General features: G+C 39.4%; 1 protein-coding gene across 1 annotated transcript in view; it reads right to left on the bottom strand.

Moving 5' to 3' along the window:
* Positions 1–2,391: 2,391 nt before the first annotated feature.
* Positions 2,392–15,439, bottom strand: part of aatkb (apoptosis-associated tyrosine kinase b) — a gene marked incomplete at its 5' end in the record, with an annotated part of 29,502 nt that continues 16,454 nt past the window's right edge. The window contains 8 exons of the mRNA XM_080049570.1: positions 2,392–3,414; positions 4,546–4,758; positions 5,475–5,604; positions 6,111–9,789; positions 10,690–10,839; positions 11,694–11,815; positions 13,077–13,161; positions 15,056–15,189. Of these exons, the coding sequence (XP_079905696.1) occupies positions 3,386–3,414; positions 4,546–4,758; positions 5,475–5,604; positions 6,111–9,789; positions 10,690–10,839; positions 11,694–11,815; positions 13,077–13,161; positions 15,056–15,189 (4,542 nt within the window). The 3' untranslated portion in view covers positions 2,392–3,385. The remainder of the gene's footprint in view (positions 3,415–4,545; positions 4,759–5,474; positions 5,605–6,110; positions 9,790–10,689; positions 10,840–11,693; positions 11,816–13,076; positions 13,162–15,055; positions 15,190–15,439) is intronic.

The following is a 15,439-nucleotide window of genomic DNA, read 5'->3' on the forward strand; positions in this document are numbered from 1 at the left end:
TAGAAGATACAGAAAGTAATGAAGTGTGTGTGTGTGTGTGTGTGTGTGTGTGTGGGCACGTGTTACCGACAGTCTCTCAAAAATCTTTATTTTAATTTATTTTGTACAACCCTCTTTTTTTATCATTTTCAGGGGTTAAAAACACTAACTGTTTCCCCCCTGGACCACAACATATGCAACATCTCTTTGGCAACAATAAACATAAGAGACATTAATATTTTGGACATCCCCCACCCTTCATAGGTACAGTACATATATACTTAAAAGTATTTTTTTTTCGTCGAGATACAAAAATATTACGTTGACGGTTTGTCTAGATGGTCAAACTATGCTAAACTGTTACAGAATATTTAAGCCTTAAAGGTTGAGTCAGTGATTCTGGAGAACGCTTGTTGACAAAATCACTTATTGTCAAAATCAGTGAATATCTCCTCATGATCTGCTACCCGTCTGTAAAGTGTGCGCTAAAACAAATCTGGTGTTAATACACAGCCTAGGCTCTGTAAACGGGCATGTAGCAAGGTACGGCCGGGCCCCCTTGGTTAACATATTAGTTTACAGTGCCTAGGTTGTGTGTTAGCAATCAATTTATTTTCAGCACACACACACAGTACAGACAGGTAGCGTATCGTGAGGAGATATTCACTGATTTTGACAAAAAAGTGATATTGTCAACAAAAATTCTCCATAATCATTAACCCCGTCTGTAATAGCAAACAAACACTTAGCAGAAGACACCAACCCCTGCGTTCCAATTCCCATACTTCCCTACTATTTAGTACACCAGAAAAAGATTTAGGATGTCCCAATACATGCACGTCAATTGTAGTATGCTGAAAATACATAAATGCCCCCACTAACTCCAATAGCATTTTGGAGTATTCGTCTTTATTCTTGACATTTCTCGACATAATGAAAAAAAAAATCTTCCTTATCTAAAACTCTTCTGTACTTTAGTATGTAGTGTAGTAAAAAGAAAAAGTATGAGATTTGGAACGCAGGGCACATGTTGAGAATTTTTTCAAAGATGGCGACAGGCTTCTTTGAGGCTTCGTAGACAAATCAACAACTTTTCCTTTTCCACAAACACAGAGAAAAGCATTGGAACATTTTTTTTAATCGTGTTATTAAGTTCTCTGTCTGCCTTTCAAACCAGCTGATCGGACAAATAAGACTTTAATATAACATGACATAATAACTTAACAATGGATTGATGCGCGGCTGGACAAGTTTCAGGCTTTGTGAAATGGTTTAAAATGTATCAGATTACTGCACGTTAAAAATTTGAAAGTTATGGTAACTCAAATTTCCAAAGCAACTGTCTTCAGTTTTTAATTTTGAGACTTAGACTAAAATGCTGTAAGTTTAAAGGAAAACTGTCTATATTTGAGCCAACTACTAATCTTGTATTGAGATAACTTATCATTCATATGTAATGCAACTTCAAGTTTTGAGTGCTATATACTAAGAATTCCAAAAAGTAAAAGTTGGGCCAACATTATTTTTTGTTCCGAAAGTTTTCCAGACAGTTTTAACACTGTTAAATGTTTGAATCAACATTTTTTTAAATTTTTGCCAAATTCTTGAAACGTGAAAATAGATTTCCATGACCATGTATGTTTGTCAATATTGCAACAAAAAAAAACGTGTAAAAAAAAAAAAAAAAAAAAACATAGATTCCCTTTCGTTTCTAAGCAATGAAGTCTTATAGATACAGTCTGAACCCATTACATGCATTGCACTGATATTAATGGTTCGGTGGTTGGATCCCCCGTCTCCCCGCCACATGTTGAAGTGTCCCTGGGCAAAGAGACATTGAACCCCGAATTGCTCCCGATAGTTAGCTTGCACCCTGCATGGTAGCTGCTGCTATCGCTGTATGAATGTGTGTGTGAATGGGTGAATGTGTACAAAACAATATAAAGCGCTTTGGGTCTGTGAAAAACCAGGGAAAAGAGCAATATAAGTGGAGTCCATTTACCATTAATAGCATAGGAGGGTTGTCTGAGATGATTGCGCTGGTAGAGAGAATGAGCCATAACTTTAATGCAAAATATTACAGTAGTGGTCCCGATACAAAAACAAAAAAAGTGTCGAAAAAATTAGGTTGTCCAGGTTTGATCAGCTACTTCCACAATACCAACCAGTCCCAAATATTAACAATATATTACTTGTGATACCTCGGAGATTTATCGTTGATATACATTAAAGCTATAGTGCGTAACTTTTTTCATATAAAAATGAATGTCGGTTATTCAAGCCATCACCAAACGAGTTGACACGAAGTTGATTAAGCCTATCAGCTCCACGAAACTCTCTCTGTATTTCTCAGTATGGCAGCGTTTACAAACTGGTGTCCCCCCCCCCCGCCCCCCACCTAGACACTGGTGCAGGACCTCAGAAAAATCCCAAGAAGAGCCCAAGAAATGTTTCAGTTGTTGATTCTACTGCTAAGAAAAAAACCTGGATGTACAGCAGAAGGTATAAAATCCATGCGCCATCACTGAAGGCTTTACCTCATGTAGATGGCGATGCGCAGACGGTGTTGTTGTAATTACTCAGAATTCCTCATGGGGGCGACGTAAAGTTACGTACTATAGCTTTAAGACGAGTAAAGCAGTTTTTCTAAAAAGTACAAAGTCTGTGGAGCTGTATGGTCTCTTTCAAAGTGCAGAAGCCAAAAAAGTTTAAAAGTTGATATTGAGTTGTGTGTATTTCTCAACAGTTAAAACCATTCAGGTGATTCCACACTCTCATGAATGCTACTCAACATTAAAGGTGCTACGAGGAACTTTTAAATATATTTCTGAAACTGTCTAATTTTTCCCTCTGATGATCATTAATTACATGTAACAGCAAACAAGACCAGAATGCTATTTTTATATAGATTTTTCTTATTGTCTTTGTCATGGGTATACGCTCACCCAGGAATAACAGCTGGCATGGTAAAAACACTACCGCTTTTAGTCCAATGGGGGGCGCTAGAATTAACACAAACTGGAAGTTCCTCGGAGCACCTTTAACTAAGAAGTTTAAAATATGTGGCAAATGTGATGCTTTCCAAAAAAGTCTTACCATCCAATTTTTTCATAGTTGATCCGGAAAAAATATGCAGAATTTCAACCTATAAGTTTTCCCTCCGCTTTCATAAATACACATTTTATATATTAATTTTCTGTAAATTTTATATATATATATTAATCATACTCTAACAGCTTTAGGTCAGCCTTACAATCCTTACATAAGGGTAAGAAGACCTTTTTAAAAGTGTCCACAGGCGTTTAAGAGGCACTGTCTTGTGTTTTTCTAAAACCTGACGTTTAAAAAATAAATTAAAAGTCATGCTAGCAGGCCGAGTCGTTGTCATGGAAATATCCACAGCGCGTTATTCTTTGTCCATGTCCTCTGTGCTTCCTGCAAAAAAGACAAAACAAGTATTTTAGGCTTATTTCTTCTTCAAACATTTTTAATTTAATTATTTCTAACATTTTACAGTTAAACTAATTTACATAGATTTTTCTTTGACAAATAATAAAAAAATTATTGAAAATATTAATCATATATAGCAAAATAAAAAATGAATAATTTACTTTCTGAATAATTTTCTTTTGTATGACTAAATCACTTTTACTTACACATCTAATGAAGCATAAAAATGCCCAAAAATTATCTTGAAAAAAAAGGACGCATGTGTGCAAGCGTTTAAAAAAAAACTTACTATAAAAATTTGATAATATTTAAAAAATTTGTTTAAGGTATGTCATTAAACACAATAAAAATCTCATCCTTTAAAAAAAAAAGACGTATAATAAAATGTCCATATTTAATAATTTTGTTGTATAACGTTAAAAATATAATAAAAATAAAGTTATTTCAACCAAACAATACTTATTATAGTATGTAATTAAATAAAATAAAATGCCATCCTTTTTCAAAGACCCTGTCACTACACGATCTGAGGAGCCTGCACGATATGAGGACCGCATGCGCAGAACGGCCGCCATCTTGGAAAGCCCGCAGTCGCCTAGGCAACGCACGTCAGCGTCCTCACCCCCGCCCCCTCCTAAAGTTCCCCGTGAGCACAAACACACACACACAAAGTCCGTGGGTCAGCGGCCCCTTAACTGAATTTAATTCCAACACGTAATCAGTAGCATGATTAATTGTTCTGTCTTCATAACAAACTAAATTTCATGAAAATCGGTTCAGAATTGAGCGAGTTACAGTCTGTTTTTAGTGCAGTCTGTGGCTCTCCAAAACACTTTGAGCTAAGCGGGCTGTCAACGATGGCGGCCATTTTGCGCACGCGCACCTCATATCGTGCAGGCTCCTCAGATCGTGTAGTGACAGACCCACCTCCTATGGATTCCACATTGTTGTTTCAAGAGTTAAGGTTTACACTTCTTATTTTACTTTTTAAGCAAAAATGTATATTAAATTTGTTTGTGTTAAATTTCATGGTAAGAAAACTTACGATTATTTCTGGTAAAGAAAAATGTACATTCATATATTTTATAAGGAAAGCTTAGCTTTTCAAAAACCCACCTCCTAAGGATTCCATATCAGAGTCTGAGATGTGAGTGATGGAGAATCGAGAGACGTTGGACGGTGAGACGGTGAAACGTGAGAACTTGGCGGCTGGTTTGGGTTCCGGACGGTTAGCAACGGAGCGATGCGGTGGCGGCGGGGAGTCGGTTACAGCTTTAGATGTTTGGAGAGGAAGCAAGGGGAAGTCATCCTCCCATTCATACCCTGCACCTGAGAAAAGACCAAAAAAATACATATTTAAGAATGGATAGAATCTTTTTTTTTATTTCATAAATCAAACAATACTATGTACAGGTCTTTGAAATGCATTATTTGCAAGATTTGAGGAAGAACATGTATCATAAATTAGATTTGTTGATATATTTACAAATAATTAAGAATACATATGAACAAATCCTTCTGTAATAACCTTCAGAATATAGTGCCGAGAATGATAATGGAAAGTTTATTTGATGTAAGTGTTTTAGAAGTTGAGATTTTTGGTTCAGAGTATTGAAAAAAATGTTGTGATAGTGTCCGTTAAAGATGGTTGTATAGGAGAAATATACAGACACAAACAGACAAGGTTTAGTCAAATAAACACCTAAATGTACATGTTGGACCTTTGATTTAAACAAGTATGAAAGAAGACGATGAAAATCTCTAAATTGCCCAAAACTTCAAAAATGTATTATTATTATTATTATTATTATTATTATTATTATTATTATTATTATTATTATTATTATTATTATTATTATTATTATTATTATTATTATTATTATTATTATTAGTAGTAGTAGTAGTAGTAGTAGTAGTAGTAGTAGTAGTAGTAGTAATGGTAGTAGTAGTATTATTATTATTATTATTATTATTATTATTATTATTATTATTATTATTATTATTATTATTATTATTATTATTACTTCTAGTATTCTTGTACTTACTCTCCTCTGAGATGTTCCCATCTGAAGAGTCATCCGAGGCATTGACCTTTTCTTGGGATTTCTTCTGTGAACTTTGGACCTCCGCTGCTAAAGGGAAACCGTGTTCAGACAGCTCCTTGGTTGGGCTTTCCTAACGACACAGTTAAGCAGAAAGAACATTTAAAATCACTTGTTAAGGCAAACTTATTTACAAACATGATGAATGGCAATGCAGCAATTTAATATTGTACAAAATACGATATGTATGTAAAGGCTGGAAAATAAGAGGCTGAAAAAATCTCTTTGGACTTGAAGAATTTGATTTCATATAGGCCAAATATTCAGTGTCTCTCGTTTTACTATGTATAGGCATATGTTTGAGTAGAATGAACATTTTGGTTTTATAATATAAACTACTGACAACATTTCTACCAAATTCCCCCCAGACATATTGTCATTAAAGAGCGTAATGTAGAGATGAAGATTGAAGAAAAATCCAGACTGGTCTTTTTATTTTTTCCAGAGCTGTATGAGTGATGAAGACTAGGCCACATGCTACCTTGAATAAATTGTTTTTAAAATCTTGATAAATGTAGGTTTGAATACAAAATAGATGAACGCAAACATTTGAACTCAACTTCTCTGCCCACTTCTCACCTGATCGAACAGATAGACTGTGACATCATCAAAGAAGGACACGGTCTTCTTCTTGCCTTCCAGGACTTCTTCTATGGTTTCCGTGGTGAGCAGCGTCGGCATCTTGAGGAGACTCCGGAGTTTGTGAGCTTCGCTGCTGTCACTGACCACAATGGGCACCGGATAGCACTCGTCCTCACTCTCCTCCCCGCCACTGTTTTCCTGAACGCTGTACGATCTCAATTCTTCGTCCGATTCGCTATCAGTGTCACCATCCTCTTCGTCGGCATCTTCCCCGCCAGTTGAAGACTTTCTGAGACTATCTCTATCAAGCAAGGGCGGAGAGCTAGAACAAATAAATCGTCCTAGGTTCGCTGTTGTGTGTTTCTGTAAGGCTATCTCGTCTTTAGGTAGAGCGTGCGGGATTTCGATAGATGTCCCCGATCCATGCCTTTCTTCTTGAAATGTCTCTATCATCATCGCTGGCTCTTCTGTTGTTTCTAGATCTTTAACAGTGTCTTTTAAGTCTGTTGAATCTTGATTTTTGACTATTTCAGAGGTACCATCTAAACTTTGGAGGGAGTTTTTCGTCATGGCATTTGTGTCTTCACTTTTTTCCTCGTCTATCCTGATAGTTGGGGTACAATCTTCTTCTTTCAGGGCACCAAGGGCTTCTTCCATGGCACCCACCACCTCCGCCGCCCAGTCACCCAGGGATGAGCTCTCTTCCTGGGATGGCCATTCGTCGAGCGCACCCTCTGCTATGGAGGCAGTGTCAGATTGCTCCAGAAGTTCTCCTAATACCTCATCTTGAAGACACCTTTCTGTCAAGCATTCTGCCATTTCTGGTGGAGATAAGGATTCTATTTCTTCTGTGAAAGTGTCTTTAACTTCAAGTTTTATGTCTTTGTTTGTTGCATTGTCCTCTAATTCTTCTCCTTCCTCTTCAATCTTTCTTTTCTCGCCTTTCTGTTCATTTTCAACATTCTCTCCATCTTGTACCATCTCCGAAATCTCGTCCGGTTCATCCCTCGACTGCCGCTCATTCTCGTAGTCTGAAAAGTAGGCGGAGTCTCTGTACGGAGTCTTATCGCTGAGCGGCAGCAGGATTTGGTCGTCCGATAATAACAACAACGTTTCACCCTCAACTTTAGCCTCCTCGACATTGTCCTCCATCTCATCCAGGCTTGTTGTGTCTTGTGTGGTAGAAGTCGGCTTACCTTGAGGCTCTTTGGGCACAAACTCCGGACTCTCGTTGTTTTCCGTGTCATACCCGCTGTCCATAGCTCTGGGCGAACTTGAAGATATGTGTGAGGAGGAGATCGCCGGGCTCAAACCTTCGCAAGACGACCCCGTAGCGGACTGTAGCAAATCCATCGAGTCCATCGAATCGGGAGTTCCCACTTCTTGCTTCTGCAGCGACTTCTTGAATGCCGGCGATTCAACGGCAGCGTTCAACATCAACAACACATCGCAATTCGAATCGTCCGCGAAGATTCCGGAAGTGACGTCTGTGATGTCATCCGTGATGTCATCGTCCTCGCCATCATCATCATCATCATCGTCGTCGTCGCTGCAGTCTAGAATGTCGGCTAGGCTAACGCTGCTGGAGCCTCCGCGATCCACACCGCTATCGAGAGTTTGGCTAATCTCGGACTGCGATTGGTCCGTAAGGGCCACCATAACGTGCATGTTGTCATCTGGAGGTGGAGTTGTTTGAGCCATTGTAAGGGTTACTGTCTCTTCTATTTTGGGCTCTGTTGGGTTAAGCATGATTGGATTTTCTTTGAGTACATCCTCCCTATTATCTTTGAAGATCGTATCGTCAACATTAATATCAACATACTGCTCTATGCTACTGTCTTCGATTTTAACCAAGGCGGGTTTTGAGACTATGGGCCCTCCCGGCGCAGGCGAAAGATTAATCAACTCCTCATGGCTTGGGATTTCTATGACTTTATCCGTGATGTAGCTGGTGTGAATGTAGCCTTGACTGACACTGTTGTTTCTGACTAGCAAGCCTGTAAGCGGGTCTACGAAGTGCGTGTGGCAACAGTCGGCAACGGACAACACCGGCGTTTGTGTCTCACCCTCGTGGCAAAGGTAGATATACGGATTGCAGTTATCCGGTGGCACCATTGTCGTGTGATGTTTATTCAGATTAAGGCAGGCACTGTTATCTTTCACTAGGTGTGGCTCCAGATAGTCAATGGGTTTAATGGGTATAGACGAATGGAAGGCGAAATTATGCTCGTCCGGCCACGAATCTTCAATATCTGTACTTGGCATTGTGTAGTGGAAATCAACATAGGCGTCTTGTCGGCAACTGTGGCTCGCCCGTCTGTTTTGACTGCTGCTGCTGTGGCGATGTTTCGAAGGCCAAGTATTGCAGTTGTGTCTCTCTACAAATATATCCTCTTCTTCCGAATCGCTGTCCCTATGGCCTATGTATAGCGCCCCCTCTGTTTCAATGTCGACACTGACGGTGTTGGTGTTATGCCTTCTCGTGTGGCTTGGCATTGTCTTCCTCAGCGAGCCCATCATATCGTAGTAGCCCCCTGTCATGTTCTTGCCTATAATGGAGGGTTCGATTTCGATTGTGTCCATGTAAGTGTCTCTGTATGCCTGTTCTGGTGGGGTGTTCCCCAATTCACCCAAGGCTTGACGGAGACTCCTCGACCCCCAGCTTTCCCCGAGATGTAGCTCTTCGATTGGGGGTTCGTGTTCGTCCCCCACTCCAATCAAATATGGATCAATTCCCAAAGTCGGCGAGTGTTCGTAGTAGTAACCGCCATCTCTGTCTTTATAGGACACATAGTGGCTTGATTCCCAGGGCTGTAGAGGGCTATTATCGGACACTTGCCCTAACAAAGGCTCCATTGTCAGTGAGATAGCCGGGCTGGAGTCATTCGAATCGTACAAATCTGATTTATGGATATCGGCGGACCAGTATGGGGCGATATTTTTAGCTTGTTGCGACGGGCACGCCATGCACTCGCCCGAATCGGCGCTACCGGTCAGAAAACTCCCACTGCTGCCTTGATAATCTGGGCTGTAGGAGCACATGGTATAGTCCAAATCAATGTTACAGTCAACGGGCTCTTCGATTCGGATGTAGTATTCGCTGCTTACAGACGGACTATGTGCACTTAGAACCGGGAGTATACTTGGAGCGTGGAGATTTTTCGGCTGGTAGTAAATTGGCGAAACCCCTCCGTGATTTAAGCTATCCATCGGGCAGCCTCCTACGATGCCTCCCGGTGGGTAAAAAACTTCCGGACAATGATGGTGGTCGATTTGATCACCACCCAGCGACGTACTTGACGCATCTCTGTATGTCTGGCTATCCGCTCTGGCTTGCTCCCACTTGTACTCAAAGTTCAACCCGTGGCTAGTTTCGGTGACGGTTAAAATGTCGTCGCCGGATTCCGATTGGTAGCCGTCGACAGCTGAAAACTGCTCGAGAAGAGGGAAAGAGTTGGAGTTTGAGGATTCGTGCTCATGTGACATCATAGGGGCAGCGTGGTGGTGGTGGTGGCTGTTGAATCCAGAGTTTGGACACAGAGAAGTCCAACGTCTCTCAAAGTCTTCCTCTGCCTCGCTCGCTCCCTTGGCACACAGGTAGCTGAGGAGCAGGTGCACCTCCTCTGCATTGGGCCGCTGGTCGGGCTGAAGCCAACAGAACTGCATTACCTCATACCTTAAAGGAGGGCAAAACACAAGGACATAAACTGTTATTACATACACAGAAAATATGAAAGAGAAGAAACATCTCAAACAATGGCTTAAAGGCAGACCAAACACTTGGATCACTTTTTTGTTTAATATTTTTTTTTAACAATATGGCACAATGAACATAAAGAAATTTAACTTTTTTTTATTTGACTTTCGTATATAAAATATTACTCAAATTTGACATGTGACACAACATTGTGACCACTCCAAAAAAAAAAGGGTAATGGTGTCCAACAGATAATGAGTTATAGTACCTTCCCTCACCTTGGGCAACTGCCTAGAAAACTACGGATGAAAGTGAGTATTTTTGCTAATTCCAGCATGTTTTTTTTGTCTTGTATTTTTGATATGGATGTTACTTAATGTGCTTTTTCCCCCTATCATAGTGATAAAAAAGAACATGCAATCCCAGCAAATATTACTGGTGCGACATACATATGTAATGAGCCCAAGTCTTGTTGAACAACAACAAAAATGTTTAATTTATTAAGTTGGAACATAATTTAGGAAAGAAAATGTCCTTAATACGCGGAAGCTAAACCAGCAGAATCGGCATAATAACTAGAAAAAACTGCAGAATAAATTAAAATCCACTCATCCTGGAAGGTATTTAACTGTGTTGCTCTCAATTTTGTGTGTTGCTATATTTGTCCCTCTCCTGAAGCAATGTTAAATATTTTAAAGATGTTTCTAAATATGTGTCTGCCTGTCTGTGTGTCTGTCCGTCTGTCTGTCCGTCCGTCTTTCTATCTGTGTGTGCGTGTGTGTGTGTGTGTGTGTGTGTGTGTCTGTCTGTCTGTCTGTCCGTCTGTCCCTCCATCCATCTGTCTGTCTGTCCGTCCGTCCGTCTGTCTGCGTGTCTCACCATCTCTCGGCCAGAGGCACCTTGAGCAGGGGCTTGTGGAGCCTGAGTTGCTGCTCCCTCACTGCGTAGGTCAGGACCTGTCTGTCTGAATAGTGTCTGAAGGGCTGGTTCCCCAACTCAAACAGCTCCCAGATAGTCACACCAAGGGACCTGAGACACAGAATAACAGGGAAGATTGTGATAAACATTGATAATAATCGATCATAGACATAATTGGGGCGACTGCGGCTCAGGTGGTAGAGCGGGTCAGCTGATGATCAAAGGGTTGGAGGTTCGATCCCCGCCCTGCCACCTGTGTCATAGTTGTTGCCTCGTGTGAATGTCGATAGTTAGCATGCTATCGGTGTGTGAATGGTAACGTGTAAATGGGACCAGGTCTCCCTTGCAAAAGAGTCTTCGGACTCAATGGGATTTACCTATAGAAATAAAGGTTAAAAAAATTAAAATAATAATAATTCATAGTTTTTTTTATAGCATTTTTATTAGTAACAAATATATTGAGTATGTGTATGTAAAGACCTATAGATTGTTCTCTGTATGGGTTGGAAACACATCATTTTCTGTGGGAATTGTCAGGACATTTTTTCATTTCACATATCATGAAAGACACTGTAGGTGGATAGGGTAAAATAGTAATAAGTTTAAGTTATAGTTTGTGTGTGTGTGTGTGTGTGTGTGTGTGTGTGTGTGTGTGTGTGTATGCGTGCTTGTATGTGTGTGTCTGTGTGTTTGTGTTTAAAAAAAATTGTGAATAACAATTAGGCCTATATTTAATATGTTCACAAAAAGTACCAAAGATCACATTTCTGTTAACATTGAGGGAAAAAAATCTATAGACGTTTGTGCATGTACATGATGTGGGTTAACCAAATTTTTTTTTTTGGGGAGTGGGACTATGACATGAGGGAAATTCCAGTCCTGTGTCACTCTCTAGTGCGTGTGTGTGTGTGTGTTTGTGTGTGTGTGTGTGTGTGAGTGTGTGTGTGTGTGTGTGCATATCTCACCACATGTTGCTCTGTTGTGTCTGGTCGGCCACCAGCAGATTTCCGTGAACTTCATCGACGAGCTCCGGAGCGATCCATCGTAGAGGCACCAAGCTCTGGTCTGAAGACACGTAGTAATCGTCCTGATATGGGGAAGGGAAAAATATACTGTTAACAACCACTTTCATATACAGTGTGTGTGTGTGTGTGTGTGTGTGTGTGTGTGTGTGTGTGTGTGTGTGTGTGTGTGTGTGTGTGTGTGTGTAGTAATCGTCCTGATACAGGGAAGGGAAAAATACTGTTAACAACTAATTTCATATACAGTCTATGGTTAACGTGTGTGTGTGTGTGTGTGTATGTGTGTGTGAGTGTGTGTGTGTGTGTGTGTGTGTATGTGTGTGTGTGTGTGTGTGTGTGTGTGTAGTAATCGTCCTATTGGGAGGGATATGGCAAAAACTGTTAACTAGCAGACAATAACAACAATAGCTGGTAATGTCACTGTTTTTTATTTTAAATAAATTAATTTGAAGCAACATACTTATTCTAAAATGTATTATTTTATACGTCAATGATAAGCAATCATTTTATTATCATAAATGTTAAATGTATTTTTTGTATATATATATATATTTTATTTATTTTTTTTACTATGGAAAAGGGGTAGGATTAAATAAGTGTATACTTCTTCCTGCTCCTTTTTCGGGCATGTCACATCAATACAGATAATTTTTTTTCTTTTTTTTTTTCTTTTTGTGAAGTCTTTTAAACATAAATTTTGTTTGTTGTATTTTTGTGCTTTTCATTTAGTTTTGTATTGTTTTTGATATGTCTGAAATAAAATAAAAAATTAAATGAAATGAAATGAAATGTTTTATCATAGTGAATTTATCATTTCAAAAACGATGAACTATAGGCAGGAGGGTCAAGATTTGTTTTCCTTATTAAATTCAATATTCTAAAAAAAAATAACTTTCAAAAGCTCTGGTATATGAAATAATATGTAAAATCTGCAGACACATAGTAATCGTCCTGATATAGGGAAGGGAAAAATACTGTTAACGACTACTTTCATATACACCCTGCGTTCCAAATCACGTACATTTTTCTTTTCACTACACTACATACTAAATAAAGTACAGATGAGTTTTAGGGCCACAGACTAAAAAATACAAAAAATTCTAATCCACTCATTGTTAGCCTATTTCCCCCCTGGTGGCTGTAACGTGAAATTACGATGTCTACAATCAACAAACTATCTCTAATACACTATTTACATACCAGATACTCCTGTTTATGTTTTTGCATATTTGCCTGTGTGTGTGTGTGTGTGTGTGTGTGTGTGTGTGTGTGTGTGTGTGTGTGTGTGTGTGTGTGTTTATTCTCCTGGTGGACACACATACAGACCTTGTACTTGTTTTGGGACAGACCATAGTCTCCGATCTTGACTGAGACATTAGCGCTCAACAGGCAGTTTCTCAAAGCCAGGTCGCTGTTGAGAAAGTAAACAAGCTGTTACGTTATGAATTAGTTGTTTAAACAGAGAAAAACAAGGACAGGACATTGAAGGGGGGGTCAATGAATAAACAGCTCTGGAAAAAACTGGAAGAGACCACTCCAAATATTCAGTGTCTCTTGTTTTACTATTGCCGTGGAGATGAGGAGAGAAACCGCCTGCAACAAAATCACTGATGCTGGAGTGTGTAGCGTTAACTCAGGCAGCACCAGGATATTGTTCCAGGAAGCAACCATAATGTCTGTCTGTCTGTCTGTCTGTCTGTCTATCTGTCTGTCTGTCTGTCTGTCTGTCTGTCTGTCTGTCTGTCTGTCTGTCTGTCTGTCTGTCTGTCTGTCTGTCTGTCTACCTACCTACCTACCTATCCATCCATCCATCCATCCATCCATCCATCTATCTATCTATCTATCTATCTATCTATCTATCTATCTATCTATCTATCTATCTATCTATCTATCTATCTATCTATCTATCTATCTATCTATCTATCTATCTATCTATCTATCTATCTATCTATCTATCTATCTATCTATCTATCTATCTATCTATCTATCTATCTATCAACCGAGAGGCAAACTGTACATTTTATAATTACTATATAATACTTTTATTTTTTTGAGTTTACATTTTATTTAAATTGGTTAACTTTTTTCGACTTTTTAAAACTTTTTTTTTATACAATTAATCAATGACACATACACACAACACTCTAACTAAGAAATGTGTGTGTGGTATTTTAATAGAATAAATTATCTGTGTACCTGTGTGTGTGAAGTTGTTTTTCAACATTCAAATCAGCATATAAAATCAGGTTTAATGTAAATATGTAAAAAGAAAAAAGAAAACTTTAATTTTTTCACAATAAATCAATGAGACACACACAAGATACTCTATGTGGTATTTTAATAGAATACATTATCTGTGTACCTGTGTGTGAAGTGTGAACAATGACACATACACACAATATTCTAACTAAGAATTGTGTGTTTTATTTTAACAGCATGCAGTAGGCAAGGCAAGGCAAGTTTATTTGTATAGCACATTTCAGACACACGGCCATTCAAGGTGCCAGTGGCTACCTGTGTTTGTGTGGTATTGTAATAGCATACATTAGCTCTGTACCTGTTGTGTTTAAAAATTAAAATCAGGTTTAATGTAAATATGTAAAATAAACTTGTGTAAATATGTATAAGTTAAGTTAAGTTAAGTTAAGTTATCTTTATTTGTCAGTTGTACACGAGGCACATTGAAATTCGTCTTTTCGCATCTCCCCTCTCAAGTTACCACACTTCGGAGGGGGTCAGAGCGCAGGGTCAGCCGCAGTACAGCGCCCCTGGAGCAGTTTTGGGGTTAAGTGTCTTGCTCAAGGACACAATGGTAGAGATGGTGGGCACCGTAGACGCAATACCAGCCTCTGCTAGTTTTACGACTAACACCCTCCTGTCCGGTGCCGGGGATCGAACCAGCGACCTCATGGTTACTGGTCGGCCACCTTTTCCTCTAGGCCATCCTACCACCTTTTTTTTTTTTTTTTTTTTTTTTTTTTTTTTTTAATAAGTTAATATAAGAAAAAATATCATAATAATAAAAATATTCTAATAAATTGATAGCATGAATTATCTGAGAACCTGTGTGTGAATTTATGTTTGTGTTTTTTATATATATATTTTTTAACTTTTTACTAAAACAATGACAAATACACACAATACTCTCACGAAGAAATGTGTATGGGGTATTTTAATAGAATATAGTATCTGTGTACCTGTGTGTGTGTGTGTGTGTGTGTGTGTGCGCGTGCGTGCGTGCGTGCGTGTGTGTGTGTGTGCGTGTGTGTGTGTGTTATTTTACAGCTTGTTAATTATCTGTGTACCTGTGAGTGAAGTTGTGTTTGTGCAGGTGCATGAGTCCGGAGGCGATGTCACAGGCCATTCTCTGCAGGATGAGAGGTTCAGGTGTCAGGGCTTCTGAGCTCCGACAGCTACGCAGGTAACCCTTCACATCCCCCTACACACAGGGGGGAAACGCAGGGGTTTAGTTTATTTAGTCTCTGTGTGTGTGTGTGTGTGTGTGTGTGTGTGTGTGTGTGTGTGTGTGTGTGTGTGTGTGTGTGTGCAGCAGCTACCCAGGTAACCCTTCACATCACCCTACACACAGGGGGAAATACAGGGATTTAGTTTATTATGTGTGTGTGTGTGTGTGTGCAGAAGCTACGCAGGTAACCCTTCACATCCCCCTACACACAGGGGGGGAATAC

Source organism: Ammodytes marinus, assembly GCF_949987685.1.
Source record: "Ammodytes marinus genome assembly, chromosome: 20".
Lineage (NCBI taxonomy): Eukaryota > Metazoa > Chordata > Actinopteri > Uranoscopiformes > Ammodytidae > Ammodytes > Ammodytes marinus.